We start from the raw sequence: 26,929 nt of genomic DNA, 5'->3' as shown, positions 1-26,929 counted from the left end.
GGCACGGCTTTTCACTAATGATTTTAATTGTTCCATAGCAAACAATTACCCTGAGAATCAAAGCACTTCAAAAACTGTCCAAGAATCCGGAACGATGGACCAGCGATATGGTTAGAAATAGATAAGATTTTGTTGTGCGGACTGTATTAATTTTTATTCTTGCCAGTTTCGAAGCCTATTTGATACTAAGTTGAATGTCACCAAGAGACGCCATAGCAGCATTGCCAGAGGCGAAAAAAGATATGTATATAGATATATGGCGGTTTTCTTTTACATAGATTGAATATATAGGATAGTGATGGCATTATGCGCCTAAAGATGAGAAGTTATTAAAGACTGCAACCGTTCACGAACAGTTTCTGACCCAAAAACCGCAGAGCTTCAGAGCAATGAAAGCGGTCCTGGGCAGCAATGTTGACGTCAGAGCGCTGACTGAGACAACGCTGATTGAGGTGAAGGACATCGACGAGACCACGGACAAAACGGATGTCATATGTGCGGTTAAGTCACAGTTTGATGTGGAACTGCCAGAATCTGCGGTGGTAGGACTACGGGCGGCGTACTGGGGAACCCAAACCGCCAAGAGTTATGCGCGACATAGGGAGGCGTCTCATGGAAAAGGGAAAACTAGCACAAGCGCAAAAAGGAGAAGGACTGTGACCACCCAACAATGAGTGGAAAATGTCCGTACTTCAGGAGGGCTTTGCAAGGGCTAAGGGGCTAATGAAGATTCTACAGATCAACATAAACCACTGCGAGGTTGCCCAATCGTTGCTGGAGCAAAATGTCATCGAGCAAAACGTAGACATGGCACTCATAAGCGAGCAATATAGAAATAAAAACTCCGGTGAATGGCTAGCAAATAGTAGCAAAAAATCGGCAATATGAAGCTGCGGAAACCCAAGGCGCCAAATTAGCAGGAAAAAAAGCAGAAATTGCTTCGCCAGGGCCCATGTGAATGGTATAGCTTTCTATAGCTGCTACCTGCCACCAAGCCTTAGCCTCCCCCAGGCAAAAATCGCCCTGCCGTAATTGCCGGGGACTTCAACGCCTGGGCTACGGAAAAAGGGCGCTACTGGAGAGCTTCGCCGCACTTGAGCTAGTACTGCTGAACTCTGGAACAAAACCGACTTTTTCTAGAGCCGGGACAAGTTCCATCATTGAACTCACATTTGTGTGCACTGGACTGGTTTCGGGCTCCAGCTGGGAGGTTAGTGACGCCTATATGGGTAGTGATCATGCGGCAATAATTTGCACGATTAAGTCCACAAATGAACCACCACGCGTTCCAAAGACCGTGGTAGGGTACAAAGTAAAACGCTAGACGTGGAGATGGTGCAGATGTTGTTCGAGGACCTCTCTACAAACGGATCAGCAGACGAAAGGGCAAACCGCATCGCAGATTACACCAAGGTAGCCTGTGATGCATCTAAGCAGAGGAAGGGGAAACTCCCATCAAGGAAAAGACCGGCATACTGGTGGAACCAATCCATTGCGGAAGCCAGGAAAGAATGCCATAGAGCAAGACGCGCATACCAACGAGCAAGAGGAAGACTCGAATTTAGGGCACTTCAGATATATTACAGGGAAAAAAGACGAGCCCTGGAAAAACTAATAAAAGAAAGCAAACGCAGGTGTTTTAATGATATATGCGAACCATATATCAACCAACCCTTGGGGCTTCGCATATAAGCTCGTCACAAAACGGCTTCGGGCATTTAGTAGACCGTCGCCGACATGCCCAGTCTTCCTAAAAAGGGTAGTAGAAACACTATTCCCTGAGCAAGAGGGTATGGCGCGTATAGCACAGATCGTAGACACGAGAAGCATTAAGCTCACAAGTCCTGAGGAAGTCCTTGAGGTTCTTAAGACAATAAAGGACGATAAGGCACCGGGACCTGATGGAATCCCGAATAAAGTATTAAAAATAGCCATAAAAGCAAACACAAAACAGTATGTTGACACGTATAATGCATGCCTAACAGAAGGTGTGTTCCCTAGTCGCTGGAAAACTCAGCGGTTGGTACTCATACCAAAGGGGGACAAGCCAGCGGAGGAGCCTTCCTCGTATAGGCCACTCTGTATGCTGGATACGGTGGGTAAAATTCTTGAATACGCTAGTGGCCGCAGTTTAGCGAGTTATGGCAAACACTCGGGGATCGAGGCAACCAGGACGTAGATTACTGGTTAGCGTTGTCACATCGACGGTGTGTATGCTGCTCCCATATGGGCCCGAACCACAAAAAAATGTGAGTTAAAATGTGTGCCCTAAGGGTCTGCTGTGCGTTTCGCACGGTATCACATGACGCGGCGCTAGTAATATCAGAAGTCATACCGATGGACCTGTTAGCAGTGGAGTCAGCGGATATCCGCCCAGATAGCACAGGGGTCGCAACTGTGGAATCCCTAAGGAAAAGGTGCAGACAACTTACCTTTGCAAAGTGGCAGGAGTGGTGGGCAAATAGCAGCAAAGGACGATGGACGTACAAGCTTATCCTAGAAATTCAGATATGGCTGGGTCGGAAGCATGAACATGTGGACTTTTACTTAATGCAACTGCTGACAGGTCATGGATTCTTTAAATATATTAAAAATTCGAAGTACCCTAATCACTTTTTAATTTGTATATTTCATCATCAGTTTTTCATTCTATCTTGAAGGACTTTTTTATTATTCCACTCCATAAAAAAGGTGCGAAGGGGGATTCCCAAAATTATAGAGGTATTTCTAAATTGTCGGCGAATCCTAAAACATTTGAACGTATTATCACTTCTAATATGCAACATTTATGTTCGTCGCTTATATATATTGTAATAAATGGGTTTAAGAAAAAAATGCAGACTGACATTGTATATACAGATTTTAGTAAGGTCTTTGACTCCGTTAACCACTCTCTTCTTTTATTTAAATTAGATTACTTTGGGTTTCCTGGTAATCTTTTATCTTGGATTTCATGTTACTTAAATGGTAGGAGTCAGAGGGTTATATTTAAGAATACTTTTTCAAAATTGATCTACGTGACATCTGGAATGCCTCAGGATAGTCAATTGGGCCCTTTACTGTTTGCTTTGTTTATTAACGATCTTCCCTCAATCATAACACATTTTCATGTACTAATGTATGCTGATGATGTTAAGCTTTGTTTATCATATAATGATATAGCGTCGGGATTTAGCTTACAGTCAGATATTGATTGTTTTCATGAATGGTGTGAGTACAACCTTTTGAATTTGAACTGCCTTAAATGCAACGTTATGACTTTTTATAAGGGTACTCCTACGTTAATCAGTTATTTTCATAAAAATACGCCACTTGACCGTATATATTCAGTTAACGAATAAGGTGTTCTTTTGGACCCTAAACATAAATTGATTGCCACATTATGTCCACTGTTAACAAAGCCATCAGTGTTCTTGGGTTTATAAAGTGTTAGTCAAAAGAATTTGATGACTCTTATACAACCAAATTATTATTTACCTCCCTATTCCGTTATATTTTGGAATATTGTTCGTTTGTTTGGAGTCCACAATATCAAGTGCACATCGACCATATTGAGTCGGTACAAAACAAATTTCTTTTATTTGCCCTGAGTAGTTTGAACTTGGATCAACACGTAACCTACCAGAGTAGATTACAATTGCTTAATTAACCTACACTTGTAAATTGTAGAGCAATGCATGGTACTATTTTTATACAAAATCCTATAAGAGGTGACATTGATTCTGCAGATCTTTTAAACCGCCTCACATTCAACGTTCCTGTTAGACTAACACGAAATTATTATCCTCTAAATTTGCCACGTTGTACATAAAATTTTTGTCTGCACGAGCCCATGTAATAAGTATGTAATAAGTATAATAAACTTATCATTTCATTTGAATTTCATTTTCTATCCCGGTGTTAAAAACTAATATTTTAACTCATTTGCTTCATTCTTAGTTGTGCCTTTTATTTTCATTTGTGAACTCGCATTTTTTCCCAAATTGATAAAGGGCCCCGCGCGTAACAAGCACGAGCTTGGTGTCGTTGATCCACTTGTTTGTACTGTTTGAAGTGCATCAACGTCCATATATAATAATAATAATATTGGCATATTAAACTGTTTGCGTCCAAGGATGTCCACCTGGAGGTAGTCACTGACTAACATCGGATCATTTTCTTTGGGCACCAGAAAATGCTCGCACCACCAGAATGTAGAGCCCCATCAACTAAGCTTAAAGAAAACTGTCTCAACCAGCAAGGGATGATTCATGGATTCTGGAAAAAATGGACTCAGGATTGGCTTGCCCATTTGCAGAAACGGCCAAAATAAAGTGAAGTCACAGAAAATCTGATACTCAATTACCTGGTAATTCGAAAGGATGAAGGGACTCCGCCTGCTCAATGGAAGTTAGGGCGGATCATTTAGTTACATCCTGGCTCGGATGAACTCGTACGGGCAATAACCAAGATATGCCGTTTACCACTACAAGCGAGCATTGTGCAGCTTTGTCCTCGTTAGTTTCTGGCGAGAGTGCTGTGAGTTTAGGGAAAAACAGTTTGAGTGGGACAGGGAAGAACTTGAATTAAAAAGAAAACATCAAAAGTGCACAATATATAACACTATATTTCATTATAAATTCCAATCTTTTTCATTGTTGCCTCTTCAGTCAAACAGAAACACAACTTTTTACAGTTTCACACCCCAACGGCTCCACCTAGCATCGATTTCTTTATTTGATTAAAACTTTATAATGGATTGTCCGATAGTCAAAATATCAAATGATTTAATCGAAATAAGGTTGCTGTTAAACTTTATTAAAATTTTTAAAAGCATGAGGGCGTTTGTGGGCGTGGCACTTTTCTGAAATAAACTTACGCTGTTCCAGAAGAAAACATCAAAAGTGCACAATATATAACACTATATTTCATTATAAATTCCAATTTTTTTCATTGTTGCCTCTTCAGTCAAACAGAAACACAACTTTTTACAGTTTCACACCCCAACGGCTCCACCTAGCATCGATTTCTTTATTTGATTAAAACTTTATAATGGATTGTCCGATAGTCAAAATATCAAATGATTTAATCGAAATAAAGTTGCTGTTAAACTTTATTAAAATTTTTAAAAGCATGAGGGCGTTTGTGGGCGTGACACTTTTCTGAAATAAACTTACGCTCTTCCAGAACCCGCTAGAATATGCATGCAAAATCAATGTGGTCAGCAGTCCACATGGTTCGTCATCAGAATGGGGTGCGAAGGCGACTGCTATTTATTCGAAGAAAATAAAAGCTACTGTAATCGTGGAAATAAATGAACCTAGTTATATTCTTGCTTAGAATACACGTCGAATGACAACTCAATTGTCAAAACCGGATTCTTCTATCAAAAGTAATACGTAAAACAGGATTTTATGGGACTTCTCAAAATAAAAACTTTGTTTTGTTGCTATCTTGTCAAATCGTTATTTTATTGAAAGGTTTAGTCGGTGTTAAATAAGTTTTGGAAAAACTAGCTTGTCTGTCAAGAAAAGCACCCCAACTAAAGAGTCAGAATCACTCATTTCCTCTTATCTCTCTATTAATTGGAGTACTCAGTCAGAGCCCGACTCTAACCACTGCGGTCAGTCGGCAGCGCATACGTATGGTTTTGTTGTTGTTACGAATATTCGCAAGCTGCAGTTTTCGCAAAGCCTTTAGTTCTTGTATATAAAAATTAGTAAACTGATCTATTGAATTAATATCGCCTTGTCGTTTTTTTAAATGACTAACAAAAGAACTTGTTGGCTCAAATCAGCTATAAAAACTATTTTGTATACCCGTAACTTATAAACTACTACAAGCTACAGGCCTGTGCTATAGTATATGTAGTTAGAAAGGTATTTTTCAATACTAAGCACTCTTTTCGAACGTGTTTTGCATAAACACCATCATTTTAAAACTAGATAAAATGTTTTTATTCCTTTTTTTTTGTGTCCAATTCTTCAATACCGGCTTTAACATTTTCTAATTTAATTGAAATTCCTTGAAATTTTCTCATCTTTCAACGTTCTAAACTTTCTTTAAAAAGTTCCGTGTTAATGTTATTAATCAACAAAAATGACCAATTTTACTAGTTTTTTTGCGTATCCATCTAATTTAGTGACTGGAATCATTTAAATTGTTATATCAAGTTCCACAGAAGAAACTAGAGTTGTATGACTTTTGTTATAGTAAATTATTTATTTGAATGATTTAAAAAATATCAAACAAAGACACCTCCTAATAAGGTAAAAATTGCATCTAAAGCAAATAAAAGTTCTGATCAACTTTCAACTGTTCTGTTGATTTACATGTTGGCTTGGCCGAATGTAAAAAATATTAAGAAAATGTATATTTACTTTGTAGATCGTATAATACATTTTCGTCATAAAAGTTGATATCAAAACTTTTAATTTATTTTCATTAATAAATTGTGATTCGCAACTAAGGCATCTACATGTCACAACTTCCTGTAAGTGAATCTTTGTAAATTGTTTTTATTTCATTTCAAAACGCAATTCTAGGACCAATTTGCAATAAAATAATAATTTTTTTTTTTAATTTAATTTAGATTGAATTATAAAAACTTATAAGATTTTAATTTAATTTTTTTTTCAATAAGTGAATACCGATTTTATTAGAAACTTTGAACGAAGTTTTCATCAAGAATGGGATCAATCATCGCCACCAGTCATCACTTCCATGAATTCTAAAATATACAAAATTTAGTCAAATAATTGCAGCAAAATAAGTAAACTTTAATTTGCTCACCATCGAAATCAACGGTTCCTGATCCATCTGAATCAATTTCCTCAATCATCATGTCTAGATCGTCATTAGTCAATTTATCATCTAGTTCTCGCAGAATTTCTCGCAGAACACCAGTAGTTATATACCCATTTCCTTCTTTGTCGTAAAGGCGAAAAGCTTCTTTTAATTCAGCCATCATAGCTTCGGCGTCCTCTTCAACAAGAAACCGAGCAGCCAAGGTGGTAAATTCTTCAAATTCAATTTGACCCGAACCATCTTCATCGACTTCAGCAATAATGTCAGCTAGAGTAGCATCGTCAAGTTGATGACCCAACATACTAAGTATCGTACCAACCATGGCAGTATTGATGTAGCCATTTTTTTCAGGATCAAAAGCATTAAATGCATTGCGTAATACTATAAGTAATAGTAAGTTAGTAGTTTGTTAAGGAATACAAGTATTTATAAACTTACAAGCAGTTTGCTCCTTAGTTAATTCATCCTATAAGAACAAAAAATTATTTAATATTAATAATAACGAAAAAGGAAAGTAACCCGGCAATCGGAAGGTGAAATATCTAGCAGGTCGTTCCTGTGGTACAATATATATCTTGAGCTTTCTGAATTTTATGAATTTAACAAAAGATACCCGATAATCACCTTAAAGGCGAGCGAAGGAAATGGAAATATGCATACCCACTAAGAGCGCCAACTAGCATATATTATTTCTTTGCCTATAACTGTCCCTCCTACGCCCTTTAATACTTTAGTGTTTGTTTTAATCCCAGTTTCAGTTTTTTTTTTAACATTTATTTAAAATATCTTTAAAAACGGGTCTCTTTTCATCAAGGAAAAATTTTCAACTTGGATAAACTGCTAACCTACACTGGCTCCAAAAATTAAACGCCTTCTTAACGTGAATGGTTATGTTGAGGTGACCAATGATCGGTTTAATAAACTTTGTGAGAAACTTATGAGCGTAGTTGCTGACTTCGTAGAGTTTAAGGACTACCCTGGCAAAAGGACCGCTCCCTTAAAATCTGCGGGAGCAAATGCTCCGTTTCAGTTTCAAATATTTTTACCCGATCGGTAACGGTAGCTATGTCGGCATCCACTGGCGCTGGGGTGTCAAAATCTTCACTTCCGGCAGTAAGCATAGGTACCGAAACTTCCGTAGCAATCACCGTTTCTGCTAGTCACCGTTCAAAATCTACAGGGCTTTCTGTGCCTAGAAGTGAAGTTTGCTTTGCAGGTATCCCTGGTCTTGATAATCATCATACTGGAGAGTTTAAATTTTCATATGTTCGTATCTTCATTTAAATAATCTGCTCCTTCCGAAGTATTTAAAATACTAAACTCTAAAAGCTTTTGGCTTAATGGTGAATTGGTATTTAAAGAATTTGTTTTTAACAAAAGGGGATAAAGTAGGCCTTCAACGGTAGTACCGGTACTAATAAACTGGGCAGCTTATTTTTTCGTATCAAAATGTTATTATGAAGCTACCTATTGCATGGGATGACCACTACAAACACAGAGAATAAAAAAGCACGAAGTGATTTAATAAGTTTAAGAGTTTGTTAGCGACTGACTCGCATTATAGCATTGTCTCTGTTACAACACAAAGAGGTACGACCACCATGCGTGGTTTCCGGGGAATAACAATTTTAAAACTCCCTCTCAGTGTAAGCACGTTATAAAAATTGCTAGTACACATTCAAAATTTTAACAAATTCTTGGTGTTTTTCCTTTACAAATTAAAGACATCCGCAATCATCACTTTAGTAGAAGTATATTTCAAAACAAACTGACCTTCGTTTAGTATCTGACGTACAAAGTTATATCTTATCTTAACCAGATTTGATTGACATCAAGACAACGATTGGTACATATGTGTTGATAAAGGCGTAATACAACTTTTCGGTCTGGTGATAGAGCGCGAGGTTGAACTCGTTGTCAGGTGGTCCAGCTACTTCCCTAGCCTGATTCGTAATCCAAGCGTCATATTCAGAACGCATCGTTTCGCCACACAAGGAAGAAAGTCCACCGATGATCGCATCGTTGTATTCGATGGTATTTGTGTTCCACTTGCAGCAAAATTTCCAAGTAAGTTTTACTGTTTCTTTGCGCGACCGGGTTTGGCCTGCCAGTCCGCCATAGCCTCAGTACCCTCGCAGTCCATCTCGCCTTCATCTTTAATGCCGTGTTTATCAGAGACACCCTCAGCCAGCTTCTAGGACGGGTATCCCCGTCATAATTGCTTGTTATGTCCGCAGTCTGTTGTCAATCAAACGAAATAATGTCATATTAGTCTGTTGTTAATCAAGCTAAATCGTCTCATCTCTAGAAAACTGCTGTCTACCGTAATTTTCGTCAAAGAAAACATCTCTTTTCTCGACCACATGCCGATTTTTTACTAAAAATGAGTAAAATTTTCCGAATTTGATTAGAGTTATCGTTCTTCAGCAAAAAATTGGCACTGTTTTTACCGAACGTAAATACACAGCTATTATTCGGCAACAAAGTCGTGTTTTGGGCCACCTCCGGAAAAGTAGCTTAATAGTGAAAAATAAATAACTAAAAATACTGGAGTAGTGCAAGACAATAATACGCTAATAATAAACAATAATTGGTGCTATGTATAAAAATAAGTGTGGAGAAAACCACGCAAACTACCGAGGCTGCCCGGTCTATAAAGAGCTGAAAAGTCGGCTTCAGCAAGAAAAATATGCACGCTCCCAGAACGCAAAAAATGTCTACGTGCAATCCCAAAAAACAACTGATGTTTTCTTTGCGAAAGCAGGCAGATCTTCATTTGGGCCCCTAAACACCAATGGGGGAGCTTTATACGCCAATGCCCCAAAATTAAGACTTGGCAATCAGACGGGGACTCTAAAAGCTCAATGCTCTGGCCAAATTATAATACCAGTACAGCAAGCAATAGGACAAATACCAAACAGCTTCGAAACCATGATGCTGACTTTACAACACATCCCAACAACATAAATAATCGATGTCTTGCCTTCGAATATCTATGTGGAATACCAATGGCGTTTTACGGCACAAGCTAGGAATAACTAATTCCTCAATGAAAACCAAATAGATATATTGCTGCTGGCAGAAACGCATCTCACAAGTAAATACAACATCCAAATAAGAGGTTATATTTCATATTGCACAGATTATCCGGATGGTAAGGCCCACGGAGGAACCGGAATCTTAATCAGGGAAGGCATGAATACCCATTTTCATCGGAAAAATTAAAATTATTTGCTCGCTACGTCTTTAAAACTACAAGCCGGCGACAGCAGCGTCACTATAGTCGCTGTCTATTACCCACCGCGTTTAACAATAACTAATGAGTAATTCATGGACTTCTGTAACACACTCGGAGATCGATTTTTAGCAGGAGCAGACTACAACGCACTGGGGATCAAGACTTGTGAGCCCTAAAGGAAGGCAACTGTTTAAAGAAATTACAAATTTGAGCAACTAACTCGACTATGTCTGTGGCAGCCCCACATACTGGCCAACTGATCCCAGAAAACTTCCAGACCTAATTGACTTCGCTGTGACGCAAGAACATCCCAAGAAATTTAGTATGCGCCAAATCTCTATCGGACTTTTTATTGGATCAGTCGACGGCTTTAAAACCTCTTCTTAAAAAATCGAAAGTAATCAAGGACCCCTTCAAGCTGACCTCGCATAGAAATAACTGGCTAAAGTACAAAAGGTACGTAAGTTCTCACATTGAGCTTACACCACAATTAACTTTGAGACTGAAATCAGCTCCTGTGCTGGTGTCCTGGAGTATAGTTTGAGAAAAACGACGCCTCCACAAACTCTTTTCAACAACCGCCGCCTAGCCCTGAGATTGCAATTAACCTGATCTTGTTTTAAGCACGTGAAATTGCTGATGTTATTAATTAAAACTACTCCAAAAATGGAAAAAGTATGTGGTTATAATGATACCGAAGCCTGGGAAAGACCACACAATTTTCACATCGTACAGGCCAATAACCTTACTATCGTGCAAATTACTAAAAAAAATGTCTGCTCACGTGCATAACACCATATTTAAGAGACCAAAACTGAATCGCGGCTCATCAATTCGTGTTTCGAGAAAGCCACGAAAACCATCTAGCAAGTATGCCGAATAACATCAGAAATTCTTTTAGCCTTCGAACATCGGGAGTACTGTAGTGCGATATTCCTCGACGTCTCTCAGGCTTTCGACCGAGTGTGTCTTGAAGGCCTCATTCATAAAATTACTGCCAAAAAACACTCATACGTTACTTAAGTTGTACCTCTACCACAGAGTCCTGAATACAAGAAAGTACAACTCAGACTTAAAGTTAGCAGCCTACAGTGGATTATAAACTCTTGAACACCCCTGTGTCCGGACTTTAAGGTTCTTCTCTTTAACTCAACCCTTAAGCCTATTTGGACCTACGGCTTTCAACTGTCGGGGAACGCGAGCAACAGCAACGTTGACATCATACAGCGCACTCAATAAAAAATCCTGCGAACAATCACAGGGGCACCATGGTATGTTCGGAATAAAAAGGTTCTTCTCTTTAACTCAACCCTTAAGCCTATTTGGACCTACGGCTTTCAACTGTCGGGGAACGCGAGCAACAGCAACGTTGACATCATACAGCGCACTCAATAAAAAATCCTGCGAAGAATCACAGGGGCACCATGGTATGTTCGGAATAAAAACATCCACAGGAATCTGGGCACACCACCGGTTAAAGATGAAATAGCAAAACAGAAAGCGGCCTACTATAACAAGCTTACACAGTACCCAAACAATCTCGCAAGGAACCTAACACGGATTTCGAACAGAACTTGTCTATATCGAAACGATCTGCCAGCCCAGCAATAATTATTAAGGCCCTAGCTAAATTCAGTCTATATAATAAATAATTAATAAATTAATAATAAATTTATATTCTTAAGATTTCATATACTTATTGTTAGTCTCATACAAGAGAATATTCAATAAATAATGCATATATAATCACAAAAAAAGAAATTAATTGTAATTAACTCTGTGGCCGCGTTAGCCACATTTAAGGCACTTTACTGTTGTTTTGCTTTTTGTGTCCTTACTGTCTCTTATTTCGAATGCCGGTAAATTGTCACGCGTTTCTATGGCAACCACAAAATTTTAATAATCCTTTGGGAGGCCGGAAAGTAAAATGATCGTTCGCAGCTCTTTATTTAAATCAATATTTATACTTGAAAGTTGATCTAGGGTTTCGAGAAAAATACTTATGTGTCCGAATATTGTCTGTCCATCTGCCACCCTAAGACTTAACAGCTTCTTGTTAAGCGATACCTTGCATGCCGGTCTGCTAGGCTGATGCTTTCTCTAAATCTCATCTAGGTTTCGGCATGAAAACAATGAATTACGTATCTCAAATACGAAACGAGCCACCACTTAAGCTGTGATTTCCTTCATATGCCTAAGGCACCATAACCTATTGCACCGTTACAAACGAAGAGAATAAATATGAGAATATAACCAGCTTCAGAGTTTATTAGCTACTGACACGCATTATAACTTTGTCTCTGTTACAATACAACTCTCATTGCATAGATTTTTTTCAAAACTGCTAAATATGCAGCTTCCTTAGCTTTAAGCTTATTCCTCTGTTGTTTTTGAAGACATTCCTACCTTTACTGAGGAAATATCAGACTGTGAAGTAAAGTCCAACAATTTTAATATATATCGATCTGATCGCTAACATATCTTTGACTCAGGATTGTAAAGGCAAAAGAAATTGCGATTCGGCAACTAACTGTTGTCGCGTGTCCAAAACAAAGGCCACGATCGACCTACTGGTAACCAGTTGACTACAAATATAGCGCATTCCGAGAAATAGTAACCCTAGATGGGAACACCTAGTTTATCCGATCCAAAGTGGCAGCTAGCGGCTAGAAAAAGATAGAGAATCCATTTTGGTGTCTTGCTGACGGAGGCCGCCAGCTTCGAGGAAAGGCGTCTTTCTCATGGGCAGGGGGGGCAGGATCAGTTTCCAGGATTCTGCAGCCCTTAAGGAGGACACAAAGAGGTAGAAAGAATTTTATGTGTTTGACCATCGCCGCCATTATAATCAAAGAAGGAAAGGAAGATCAACCATAAGGATGACATCCGGCATATAGGGATGTTTGCGGCCGCAGAACTCGTGATACTCTTGCTCCTGAATATTGTTCAGCTGCAGGATCCATCCGATCAGAGGCGTAAAGACCAACAACATACTTCAAAAAGTAGTGGTGCAATATAAATGAAAGAACCTAGGCTAATGTGAACTAATGCATAACCAAGGGTCAATAGCCTCACATAATACAACCAGAATACAAGTTAAAATCAAAACATTGGAAGCATTTAAAGATGCATTGAAATTATTTTAAATAAATTGAATCGATAGTGCTGGTCCTGGTAAACAATTAGCAAAGAGAAGTGTTTCCCACCACCCGATAGGAACGATGCGTGCATCAGGCATACATATATTTTGTATTTAAATGAATCGTTGTACTTAAGAGCAGTAGTCTTTTTGTGCACGTATATTTATAAATATATATCCCATAAAATATTTTTGCAAATCCCAGGATCCGAAGCGTCAGGAACCCGGTTCCACTACACTACAGTTTTATAGACTGTTATTGACACTTCGGAGTCGAGTATCATCTTTGTAGTTGTATGTTCAATTACAAAAGCCTTCTGAGCGACGCTTTCAGTCGTGAATAGTAAGCGTTTTGCTAATGTGTGCAAATAAAATTCGATAGTCTCTGCTAATAAAATAATTGTCCAATAATTGGTGTTATGAATGTGTGAAGAGGAGGGAATATGGCGGAAACACAGCCCTATCGAATTGCGATGAAGCTTCAGCTAAGCTTGGGGGGCAGTGTGGACTGACGACCGACGAACATTACACTCTAATATTATTTTCCAGGCCTTATAAAATATTTATTCTCGTTGTTTTGGAGAGAAAAGAGTCTTTCAAAGATCCCACGAACCGAATACGACGTAACTTATGTCGGAAAAATGGTGCCTGAGCATAGCTTTCATTTTTATATGCCATGAGTAGTTGAATGTGTTATGTTGTTTTGATTCCCAAACCTTTAACATTAAAGTCCCCAAATTTACCACAATTTCTTAAATCGAGATATATGAGTTGTCCATTTTATAAAACCTACAACTACGCGTTGGCAGACTATTTGTTGAAGTTAACGTAAATACAACATAGATGTGCTTTTTGGCTTTTCAGGAATGGTGTCATTAAAGCCTTTTGAATTTAAACTTCTCAAGTACGATATTATGACATTCATTATGTGTTACTCTTTTCAAAACATGTCTCTGGATCTAATAAGCTCAGTTAACGGTTCGGGTTATCTCCTGAATCCAAAACTTAAACATGACTCTCACATAACTTCTAGCTTACATTTTTTTTGGCGTTGGTCTAAAGAATTTGATGAACGATACAAAATTTGTATTTACCTTCCTTGTCCGTCTTATATATACCCGTTACTCGTATACTAGGGTATACTAGATTTGTTGGGTCAAGAGGGTATAAATACCCCCCGCTATTCGGCTAGTTTTATTCAACTTTAACAAACAGTTTCTCCGTTTAAAAGTAATTCCCAAAAAACGATTTTGGGGTTCTTCTTAAAATTAACATTTTATTTTGTTTAGTTTAGAGTATGTTAAAAAAATTTATTCTACAACTTAAAAAAAAAAACTATATAATTTGGTGAGAAAACAGCTATAAATAATTAAATTATGTACACCCATAACTTGTGAGCTTGAACTACACAAACTATAGGCTTGTCCTATATGTCGTTAAGGTATTTGAAAATACAATGTACTATATGCAAAAATCTAAGTGTTTTGGCTATTTGTGGGTGTGTTTTAATATCTCAGCATTCATACGCTAAAAATGTAAGAAGTTGAATAACTTCCCACAAAAAATCGATTTTGCGTCCCTTCTGAACAGTTGTGTTTACTATATTTACCCGCGATTTCCCGATCTTATTTTATTTCGTGTTTTGTGATTTTTGAATTTGATCCCAGTGCCAAAATATTTTTCATATTTTATTTCACGTGCTTTAAACTTATAATGGACCCTTTTATTTTCTGCTACTCTATGATGAACGTTAAATGTGCTGGATTCACTGGCAGAGTTAAAGACTTCATTGACCTTAATTCTGGTTTCATGTGGTCATGCGGTTCCTGCAAGGAAATGGCATTTGAGATAAGCGGCTTAATGAGGCAGACGCGGTTGGGGGCGTAAAAAACTTTTAGTTGTTGCATAAAGGAAGCAATTATTTGCTCCTAGATTCAACCCACATACAACATCGTAGGATGTTTTGGAATTTAATTGTGAAAAATTACAATCCGAGGATATTGCAGCTAAACAATTTCGATTTTCATTCGCTCGTAGGATATATTTGCTCCGCGTAATGTGTTAAATGTCTTACTTTCTGAAAGCTTTTGGCTCTGATTCCAAAATTCTGTCAAACAACTTTTATACTTATAGGACCGATCGCTCCTCACGTAAGGGGGCGGTGTGCTGCCGTAACCTCTAGCCTAACATCCGATCGAATTCACTCTTACTACATATACCAAACGATTGAGTTTGTTGGTCTAAAGGTTTCCTTGCAATCTATATTTATTTTTTTTGTTGTTGTTTTTATATATTTCTCCTGGTTCTCATTTTATAATTCATGATCACCATCTGTCTGCGATAAATTCTGGGTTACTTTAATCTACCTTATATACCTTGACTCACTTGTCGCTATTCCGTTATCGTTCCATGATTTTGTGGATGACCTTTTAAAATTATCGTTACAGCAAATAAGCTTGTTGTACCTGAAGACCGATATCATCCAACAATGGAATTGACAATTTGACTCCCCTGCTCTGATTTTCGTAAACTTATGATTACTCAATATAATAGGACGTACTTGTAGAATTGTATATATATTGGAAGTACCACTGAACTATTCTACATAGTGTGAAATACTTTTTTTAATGACTGCGTTCCTGATAGGCTTCCTTTAAAGCTAAACAGGCCTCCTTCATTTATCAATGCGCATCAAAGACTTAAAATCCTTAAAAATCGGGTAAGCCATCAGATTTTTCGAAATATGTTATATCTTGTTCATAACAGTGATTGCTATACTATGTATCTAAAAGATGTTAATTTTACAACTTTGTTAATGCCAAGCGTAAGTCATCGGCATCGCCTTAATCGGTACGTTTAAGCTCAATGGAGGCATCGACGGATTCTGAAATTACTGATTTTTTTTTATTATTTTATTATTTATTTCCAAACCATTTATAGTTCGGCTTCTTGGTTAATTTCTAACCGCCCTGTTCCCTTAAATGGGGCAAATTGTACTTTTACCACTGTCATTACCGTAAGTTCTTGCTTATCAGATTTAGCAACAACAACGCCAAATAACTCCGGTCCAGATGGACTTCCTGGGTGTGTGTTTAAATTTTGTGCCTCAACCATTTGAAACCGATTCTAAAACTTTTTAATTTGTCTATTTCCTCATCAGTTTTTTCTACTATCTGGAAGGCCTCTTTACAAAAAGGGCGCGAAGACGGATGCCCACAACTATAATAGTATTATTAAATTTTCGGCAATTTCTTCTTGAATTTTTAATGCTACCTTCCTACCAGAGTAGATTACTATTGCCTAATTTACCTAAACTTGTAAGTCGTAGAATAATGCTTGTTATTATTTTTATGCAAAATCTTAAAAGAGGTGATGTTGATCCTATAGAACTTGTAACCCGCTTAACTTTTAAAGTTTAAGTTATATCCCGCTTTTAAAAACTAATATAGTAACTCATTTGCATCAATCTTATTTTTGCCTTTTATTTTCATTTGTGTCTCCTCTCTATTTGTTTTATGTATCTTCCTCGCGAGCTGCAATTTTTTTGATAATGATAAAAAGGCCCCGTGCGTACTTAGCACGTTCATGGTCTTGTAAAGCCACTTCTTTATAATTGTTAACTAAGTCAACCGAGCGGCGGCGATGACCGATCGTCCGAAAGCCAGCGCCAGCCAAGATGCTGACTCAACGTCTGGCCGGACGCTCATGCATAACCGGCAAACACAGCAAACAAAAAAGACCAAATTATGTTAGCTTTCAGTTCAGTTCAAATTTGGTATTCATTCAATGAAGAGCACAAGCTCATTCAAATATAACTCCGGCTATCAACCGTTAAGTTCTTATTAATTAAATACTGTCTGAGTCCCTAGGCCAGCAGGTAAGAAGGGCAGTCACCCTTCCAACGTAATCTCCCTAAATTCTGGATTAGAGAATCACCGGCCAACCGGCCACCCCTTACCACCAACATACTGCTAAGGAGCGAGACCGCTGCGTGGGACCCTCCAGCATCAGCAGGCCTACCGCGCATTTGAAAACTCACATATAATTTTAATTGGCGCCCAGGGTAAAAAAATCGCATCAGGTTAAAGTTTGGAAATCATGTAAATGAGCTATTCCTTTCACATATTTTCTGAACATCTGCATGTCACTAAATAATTAAATACACTGCCAGAAATTTTACAGCTCCATTTTTTACATCACAATTAACATATGTATTTCCAATACACTAACTAATTGATTGACGATTTCAATTGAATACTAAATAACAAAATATCGAATTTTGTGCAATGTTTGCATTTTTTTATGTTTGGAATAAAATATTGGCATTAAAACAGATTGCACCATGCCGAGCGGAAGCTTCTCAGATCCAACTATATGGGCCAATAGCAATAAGCGGCGACGTCCAGTGCAATGAGCCTTTGTACGCTGTTAACTGCCTGCCCAAATTTGCGGGCACACAGGAAACTAACGTGTCCTGGCGACAGGCCGCAGTAGCCGCCTACTACATATTTAGGAGGTATGTTAACAGCGGTGATCATTATTAGAAGCATTCGGCGTTGTGTTAAATTTAGACGCGATCATGAATCGACTCGACTTCACATATAGCGACAAACGGCCAATTCACGTTATAAAGCAGGAGATGATGGGCACCCTCAGACAGAGTAGCCTCACGTTTTTACAATACTATGACGAAATTGAGAAAAAGCTTACCTAGCTCACCAATAAAGCCACCATAACCTACGAGGCATCTGCAGCGAAGGTTTTGTGTGATAAATTCCGGGACGATTCACTCCGGGTATTCATCTCAGGACTTAAACGAAGCTTCACTGACGTCCTATGCTCGGCAATGCCGAAAGACATGTCGTCCGCGCTCGCCTTGGCTCAAGAAGTGAAGTCAAACCACGAGAGGTACACAACGTCGTTTGCAAGAAACCAAGAGGATAAGGGTCGAAGGTCAATACCAAAGACGCTAGAACGTCAACAAGACAAGATCTCCTCCCAACTAAACCAGCAGTTTGGTGCGAGTAAAACTCCGCACTTTAGTGGGCAGAGCCAGGGAAAACGTTTCGCGTCAGAACAGGGTTTTCGGAAAATGGCGACAAGGTCTTTGTGAAATCCAACAGGAAGCTTGGCAACAAGCTCACACCACTGTGTGAAGAGAAAGCCGTTGAATCGGACATGGAGACCACAGTCCTCATAAGGGGAAGGTGGTCCATAAAGACAACCTTAGGTAGGCGAATCACAACCTATTCGTCTCTCGACAGATAGTTCATAAATTTTTATATTTTTACATTTTTATATTTATACCCTTGCAGAGGTTATAATAATTTCAGTCAGAAGTTTGCAACGCAGTGAAGGAGACGTTTCCGACCCCATATATATATATTCTTGATCAGGATCACTAGACGAGTCGATCTAGCCATGTCCGTCTGTCCGTCCGTTTCTACGCAAACTAGTCTCTCAGCTTTAAAGCTAGCGGGCTGAAACTTTCCCAAAAGTCTTCTTTCTATTGCAGGTAGTATATGAGTAGGAACCAACCGGATCGGACCACTATATCTTATAGCACCCATAGGAACTATCGGAGAAAAATTTGTAAAAAAATTATATCTTTGGTGTTTTTTAACATATACCTTTCTAAGCTTGGATATAACATTTTTAAATTAGTTCTGAATTTCGAATTAAATTTTATCAAAATCGGAGGACTAAGAAAATCGGAATTTAAGAATTTCGAATTCAATTTAATAAAATTATTGATTATTTTTTATAACTGCAAGGGTATACAAACTTCGGCTTGCCGAAGTTAACTTCCTTTATTGTTTTTATTACACTCACCACTAGCCACTTAGCCGCTTTTATTCTTAGTAAAGACTTTTCTTTATACTTTGGTGGTGGGCTACCCCATTTAGAACAGACATGACAATTTATGCAAATTACAGGTTTACATCCATACCCCTGACCATCCATACCCCTTGAGCATGACATCGGCACACGTCACGGACTACTCACAGGCTAAATACATTCCCCTCTTAGATGGTCAGATTTTAGTGTGAGGGGAATACGCATTTGTAGGACACACTGCGAGTCTGTCGGAATATAGGCGAGTGGCAGAGGAAACTGATGGCATGACCAACATGTTCCCCCAATCACCAATGCAGAAACTCTTGGTCGTCGACGTCGCTCATCTGCGCGACCTGCTCGACTCGTTGAGCATCCACTATAGAGTAGCTAGAAGCTTAGTTTTCTGGGAACAGCGTTGAAAGTAATTGCTGGGACACCAGATGCGAATGACTTAAAAAAAAATGTAGTTCATGTAATTCCAAATAATAAATGCAAACAATAGGCAAATAGAGGTCAATAATAAGATACAAGACCAAATCAATAAAATTTTCACAACCGTCAATCAACTTCTGAGGTCAGCCAAAAAACCCCAAATTGACACGGGACACCTGTACGAAATGTTATTATCTCGAAATAGGATGATTGCAATGGAGCTGCAAACTTAAATAATGGCAATAGCTCTTGCAAAAGTCATTGTTGTGAGTCCAAGCATATTAGATCATGCAGACCTGGAAAATGTGTGGATGGAAGAGCCCACCGATATTCCTATTAAAGATGCATTGTCCGTTACGTACGTTAAAATCTTACATTTCCCGTTTCGCAAAACGACACGATGGCTAGTGACAACGTAGTGGCAGAATGCAATAGAGAGGTCCAACCGGTGAAGAATTGCTCCACAACGCCAGGGGCTACGTTTTGCAAGTTGGCGCTAAGAAGTTTGTGCGCCCAAGAAGTCCGTGCTGGAGGCGTCGCGCATTGCGAAATCCAGCAAAGCGACTTGCAGCCTATTACCTACGTCGAAACCCGATATGTCAATCATGACGCAGCCCGGAAAAGGGCTCAAGGAGTAGCCAGCTCGACTTCCCTCAATATTATTATGGAGCTTCCTTCCATCACAGTTTGAGTGAGCGTAACCTGGTTCGGGGAAAACGTCAACAGCTATCGGACTTATCAGAAATTGCTAACTGCGGGAGCAATGTGTTGCGCGTTAATTCGCGTCGGCTTAACCTATCGACGAGTCACCCAGGCCAAGAAATCGGCGAGCCTATTGAGAGAGGTGATCGCCCAAATAGTAGTTAACTAGGTCAACCGAGCGACGGCGATGACCGTTCGTCCGAAAGCCAGCGCCGGACGCTCATGTACAGCCGGCAAACACAGCATATTTGCGTAGCCGCTACGAAGACCAATTTATGTTAGCCTTAAGTTGAGTTCAAATTTTGTATTTATTTAATAAAGATCACAAGCTCATTCAAATATAAGTCCGGCTATCAACCGTTAAATTCTTATTAATTAAATACTGTCTGAGTCCCTAGGCCAGCAGGTAAGAAGGGCAGTCACTCTTCCAACGTCATCTCCCTAAACTCTAGATTAGGAGATCACCGGCCAACTGGCCTCCCCTTACCACCAACATATTGCTAAGGAGCGCCGGCATCAGCAGGCGTACAGCGCATTTTACTCACATATAATTCTAAATTACAGCTCGAAGTGTTTCAACGAGCATCATACATACAAAAATTCTAGCAGCAGTAACAACTGATGGCCGGCTGCTTACCAAGTACGCGGCGAGGAGCGGTAAGCGAGGAAGAGACCTTGGGATTGGTTACTAGGAATCTCCAAATTTAGACGCAGGTAGCTGAGGTCCGGAGAGCATCATACGGCTAGACCAAGTCGATCTGTTTATTCCTGGCAACTAAATCCTAGTGTTATGCCTGGAGTTGAGCAGTAAGGGCCAGAAATCGCGAGCTCGGGGAGAAGCCTGTCTAAACCCAGTGTACCGCGCCCCAAGGACTACTTTAGCATGAACCGGCGTAGACCGAGTACTGAGCAGGTCCAGCGCGATCAGCCAGAAAGGGAGAGCGGTCGATTTTGTGCGGTCTCAAGCTGAGTAGTCCAGGAGAGCCGTACGGTTTTGACTCGTTAAGTCCCGGAACGGCGTGTACGATCCCCGAGTATAACGACCCAGAAGGGAGAGCGGTCGGTCGGTACGGTCTGGAGTACAGTTGTTCAGGAGAGCCCTACGTATAGCCGCGCAGCCCGCACATCCAGGACCAGTGCGCAGCATATCGTCAGCAGCAAGTCAGGCACCCCTCGTGAGTCCGAGTCGTTCAAGCAGTCGTCGAGTCAACGCGTCAGGTACGAGCAGCGCCGAGCGTGTTCAGGGTCTTTAATGAGACAAAGGACTGGAGCACCGAGGTATCGAGTTGAGAGGTCATCGAAGCAACCAGGACCGTTGAGGATACGAAAAGACACAAGAAGCGATATGGAGGTGAGGTACCAAGTCGTTTGTAATAATATACACGCAATAAACTCACTACGAACCTGTAAATTCTGGGTTTCCTCGCTGAGCTACTGGGCGGTCACGTTTTTATAAATTTGGTGGGACGAAAATAAAATCTACTGAGCTAGCCGTATAAATCAGTTTGTTACATATGGCGCCCAATGGGAACGAAATGGATCTACCGCCTTAATAAGGAGGGCATTATCGGATTAATACTCAGGAACAGAGAATGACTCACACCTCGTCGACATCTGGGCCAAGCTGAAAGCTACATACCATCACAGAGCCGGCCCAAGTATCACACTAACGAACGCTGAAGGGGATTACCAAGTGGCAAGCCTGAGCTTGACATCTTACAAAAAGAGGCCCACAGGAGAAAGTCAACAAAGACAGGAAAACAACCGCACTGACCTCGAGACCCAGCCAGTCAGGCTTTGCAAGTGTCGCCAAACTGGTCTACGAGTAGTCATTTAGGTTAGACGGGGTGGAAAAACTCGTAGAGTTCTTGGAGTAGGTAGGTTGACATAGATAGACATAATTCCCCGAGTGATGCCGGAATTGCTTAGGGGAAGGGCTTTGAAGTGGTTCATTGCCAACAACAAACAATGAAAACCCTGGCCAGAGTTCATAGATAGCTTCCACACATACCTTATGCCGAGAAATTTCCAGGCTGGCGGATTAGGGCAGGCAACAGAAGCAGGGCTTCAGGGAGTCGTTCAAAGACTACATGATCGACACGTAGACGATGGTAAGGCCAACTTATTATTCTTCAAAGGAGACCTTAAGGATCATCAATAAAAGCTGCACTCCGAGACTAAGGATCTTTCTAAGGGCGTACAAAGTGACCGACCTGGATAGATAATGATATTACCCGATAAGTATGAACTGGAAGCGTACGGACAGGAAAACAAGTTCTCAAAAACCAAGTCAGCATCACCAACGCAGGTCACATCCAGAAGATGAGAAGAGGCAGGCAGCTAGGAGACACGGGGAAATGATCAACGGTCGGCAGCAGAACGAGTGGCAGGCAATAGGCGCACAAGTAGGAGGCCAATGGACACCACCCCAAAAGCAACACTTGCAGCCAACAAACACTGTGTGGAGGCGACCAATCACAAAACAAAGGCCTAGGCAAACGACACAAATTGCAGACCTCCTGTAGACCTACCAAAAGTACGGCGGTCACGGACACTGGGCATGGGTATGTCGACACCAACGCCTGTTACTCTGCTGGGTGTTCAGCAGTCGGGTAATGCTCAGCGGTTTCAGACGCAGAGAAGCGAGCGGGGGTCGCAAGATGTTACCTCTCCAACAAACGGCCAAGCTTATCGAGGAGGAGCAGCAGTTGACCGCAGTGGTGACGAATGGTGAAGACATGTACAAGAACACAAACGAAAACGGGGGCAAAAGCAAGCTTAATAAGTAAATATCTGATTGGGACTGATTGGAGAACAAGTATCAGTAGTCTGCCGAGGGAAGGGGGATGACGGCATAGATCAGAGAAATGAACCGGTACACGGCCAAGAAAATGTAGCGGTGGTGGACATGGACCCCAGCACGAACGATTTTTAATTTTAAGCTGTATAGCTCTTTTACAACCTTTATCGTATGACACAATTTTGTAAAAAGACCCACTTTAAAATTAAGAAATAACGCTTAGTCGAGTGCCGTGATTATCTCATAGCCGTTACTCAACTTACTAGCAGCAAAGCGATGTTGTAAAGCACCATCTACTCCCAATTTCAATATAAATGGGAGTTCCAAAGTAAACAGGACTTTTTTAATCTATCGCCCTCTAGTGGCGCCATCTATATGTCAACTGGTGCGTTAGAACTGTTTATCGACTTCCAGTAAAAATGTCATGACATTTCATCTATTGGAATTGAGGTGCGAAAATGAGCTTCGAACAAAGAGCCAACATTAAATTTGGTTTTAAAATTGGTAAAACTTTGACCGAAACGTTTTAAATAATGAAACAAGTGGTTCTTTCAATATGATCCCGAAACGAAACGCCAGAGCGCTGAAAGGAAGGTGCCGAAAAAACTATTTATTCTGCCTTCTTTTAAAAGTCCTGTTTACTTTAGAACTCACCTTGTATGGTAACGTGGGCGGCAGACAGATTTAAGCATTTTGGTCGTATGTGGGCATAAGCGTGGCGTCCTTTTTAATTCATAGGTGTTGCTGAGATAAATAAAACTATACGCTTTTACTCTATGAACAACGAAGGCTACCTGAGCATTGAACTTTTTTGTTCGTATGCAAACGCTATTTGACAGTCCTGGAAATTCTAGATGATGTTAAACAGCTTAATATATGAATCTTAAGGTTTCCTACTTTTGGAAAAACTAGCTTGTGTGGCGGGAAAAGAGCCATAAATAGCTAAAATTCATACATCCCCAACTTACGAACTACTAAAGTTACAGACAGATAAATGCCATTAGAAGGGTAATTTAAAATACTCAGTACGCTTTTATTATTATTATTATTTTTCCAAATACTATCGTTTAAAGATTATGACCAAAAATTTGTTGTTCCTATTTCTTTTTAAATTGATTTCCTTTTTATCTAAAGCGGCTTTTAATAAATTTGGCAACGCCTAAAATGGGATATACATTAACATATCTTTACGTTTTACATGCAACTCATTGTGTATAAAGTCACGTTTTGAAATCGTTATTCAACAAAAATGGCCAAATGTACAAGTTCCGATTCTATAACACTGCCTGAGCGGTTAACTTTTTTTGCGTATCTAGTTTTGAAATTATTTTAGTGTTTTGGAATCATTGTTATTAAGAAACTTTAATTCTATGGCTTTTGTAAAAATAGTTGAATTATATAATTGATTTTTAACAAAGTGAAGATTTAGGGACGATCGCACCTACAGCAAACCAATGGTCTGATTTCAACTTTCATGTATTAAATAAATACATTTTCCTAAGTTTTTTACATTCAGCACACTGCAATTAAGTTTGTTTGGGTTTAGCTTAATGATTTTGATAAATAGAATCTGATGGAATCAATGCTTGTGGGTAGTAGCCGGCAGGCGTTGGAGTATAAGCAAGCCAAACAAGTCCGTCCTTACCAGCTACTACGCCCTTCATAACGCCGAATTTCCAATACTGTGGAGAAAAATTGTCATCGTAGATAATGACCAAACGGTGTTGTTTGTCGAAGGTCGCGACCATTTGGCTCTCAGGCTTTCAAACTAATAGGTAACCCGAAGTAATTGGTCAAAGATCACTCAGAGGCGATAAAGGTATAAGCCGCCACCGCGGTAAGCTCTTAAAAGTTTAGCCGCGTATTCATGAGTGTCATGTTCCCTTTCTTTTGCGCTGCGCACAGCGGCTTCCCGGAGCTCGCCGTTATGTGAAGCTCTAGAAGGGACAACGTTTATAAAGTCTGCAAAACAAAACTAAACTAAAGTATCGTGTTTTGATCAAAAATAAACCTCTGGTTTCCAGCGCCTGAAAAATTAGTTATATTTTATCAATAAATGTCCGTTGGCACTGTCGAGCAATAATTCACAGCTCTAAATGTACAACATAGATGCCATACAGGTGAAGGTAGGATTTTGCCGGATCTCTTATTTAGTCTATTTACTTGCTGACGTTGACGTTGACTATAAAAAATTCGAATTAGCGCCATTAAAGAAGAAACTAAGGATGTCGAACATAAATCCATGATAAATGCGATTTTCTGATGAGTTCGAATCCTGAGTTGATTTTAATTAATAAATTGAAAAATTTTTGCAAAATATACTTGTTGTTGGATGATGCAGTTAGATGAATGACATAGTTCGTTTGCCCTTTTTTTTTCCTATGAGACGATGGAGGCGGAAGATCGAATGTACGAAATAATTATTTCAAATCAAGCAAGTAGTGGGATTTTACAACGGGAGTGAATGTGCATTTAAGCTTCCCTGATTTGACTGGATCCATGTCGAGATTTTTGGAACTAGGAGACGTAGGGCAGTCTGACATGTATTTTGATAATAACGTACATTGTAGCCCCGCTAGATATAATGTTTGCTGGGTAAGTTCAAAGACTATAAAATACCAAGACGCATAACCACTATTAAAAAATTCTGCATAGGTGGCGTCATTGATACCGGAAGAAAATCGCGGACTATCGAAAGCTGCGATCATAATAAAATTACAACAAAATACCAGATACCTAATAAAAAAACCAGATTACATAAAAATACTAACTTTAAATACCAATGTAATATGAAAGATCTGAAGAAAGTTGGTAACAATTTACCCAGACAACGTCTAAGCAATGTTTTGAATACATCCAGTGGATTCGTGAAATTGCATACCCACTCCTGCTCCCTGAGAAAACAATGTAGAAGAAAACGTTTCCGACTCCATTAAGTATATATATTCTTGATGGGGATCAGTAGCCGAGTCCACCTGGTCATGTCCGTCTGTATAAACGGTGAGATCTTGGAAACTATAAAAGCTAGCAAGTTGGGTTTTGTCATGTAGATTCCTTATCTTTCTGCACAGCGCAAGTTAGTCTTAGCAGGTTCCATTTTACAAAAACAATTGAGCTTGCACACCACATGCAGTAAATCAGATGTACTCCACTGGGCGGCTGGGACGACTTAGTGTCGCTAGACGGAGCAATTTCCGCTAGGTGGCGCTATATGTGTATTGGTGAAAAGAATAATTTCCTGAAAGCATACCTCCGTCCCTTTCGCACTCCTTTTAGATAAGTAACGTGTTTCTAATAGTCGATGAATCATAATGAGGAAATCGACTATAGTGTTTCCTCTTTTTTTTTTCATAGATTGGTTTTTAACAACACACACAATTGTTAAAAATTTAAAAAATAGTCGTTTAAATACTAACAAATAAAGTATTTTAAGCAAAGTAAAAAAATCCTTAGAATATATATTTGTGAGCTTGACTTTTTAAAAATTATAATATTCATTGAAATATACAATGTAAATGTAATCTACATATGTCAAAGAAAATATAAATTTATTCAAATGCATTGAATTTGCTCTTTTTTAAATTTATGAATTGTTGCATTCTGTCAACATTTTAGTTTATTGCTATCAATGGCTCATTAAACTAACAATTTTAAAAAGGAAAGAGTAATCCAGTGAGAAAGCTAAAAAAAGTCTCTACACAGAATATACTCAAACATGCGGTTACTGGCCTTTACATTTTCAATATACTGACGGTATTGAGAACTGGCACGTGAATCAGCTTCTATAAGATGTAGCTATGAACTAGCATAACCTAGTGCTCAGGACCACTTGCGGAGTCGATCTAGCAATAACCGTCTGCACGTCCTTCGGACCGTCAGAGCCCTAAACCGGTTTGAGCTAGTAAACAGAATCGTGGAAATGAAAAAATACGATATAAAATAAATGCTCAGTGAGCATTTTTCACATAGAATGGTTAGCAACATAGAAATTTACAAA

The 26,929-nt window shown here is 39.4% G+C and overlaps 1 protein-coding gene across 26 annotated transcripts in view; it reads right to left on the bottom strand.

Moving 5' to 3' along the window:
• Positions 1-26,929, bottom strand: part of LOC108027585 (troponin C) — a 100,147-nt gene that overhangs the window by 58,975 nt on the left and 14,243 nt on the right. For 8 of the 26 annotated variants that reach the window (XM_050889886.1, XM_050889887.1, XM_050889873.1 and 5 more), the window contains one exon: positions 7,225-7,252. The exons of 16 other annotated variants lie outside the window; for them this stretch is intronic. In XM_050889886.1, the coding sequence (XP_050745843.1) occupies positions 7,225-7,252 (28 nt within the window). Of the gene's footprint in view, positions 1-6,181; positions 6,710-6,771; positions 7,168-7,224; positions 7,253-26,929 lie in introns of those variants that run through there. 2 more of the 26 variants (XM_050889875.1, XM_044091198.1) reach the window with 1 other exon arrangement.

Source organism: Drosophila biarmipes, unplaced genomic scaffold (assembly GCF_025231255.1).
Source record: "Drosophila biarmipes strain raj3 unplaced genomic scaffold, RU_DBia_V1.1 ptg000008l, whole genome shotgun sequence".
In the NCBI taxonomy this organism is placed as follows: Eukaryota; Metazoa; Arthropoda; class Insecta; order Diptera; family Drosophilidae; genus Drosophila; species Drosophila biarmipes.
Note: the sequence above shows the minus strand (reverse complement) of the source record. Positions and strands in the feature narration are given on the sequence as shown.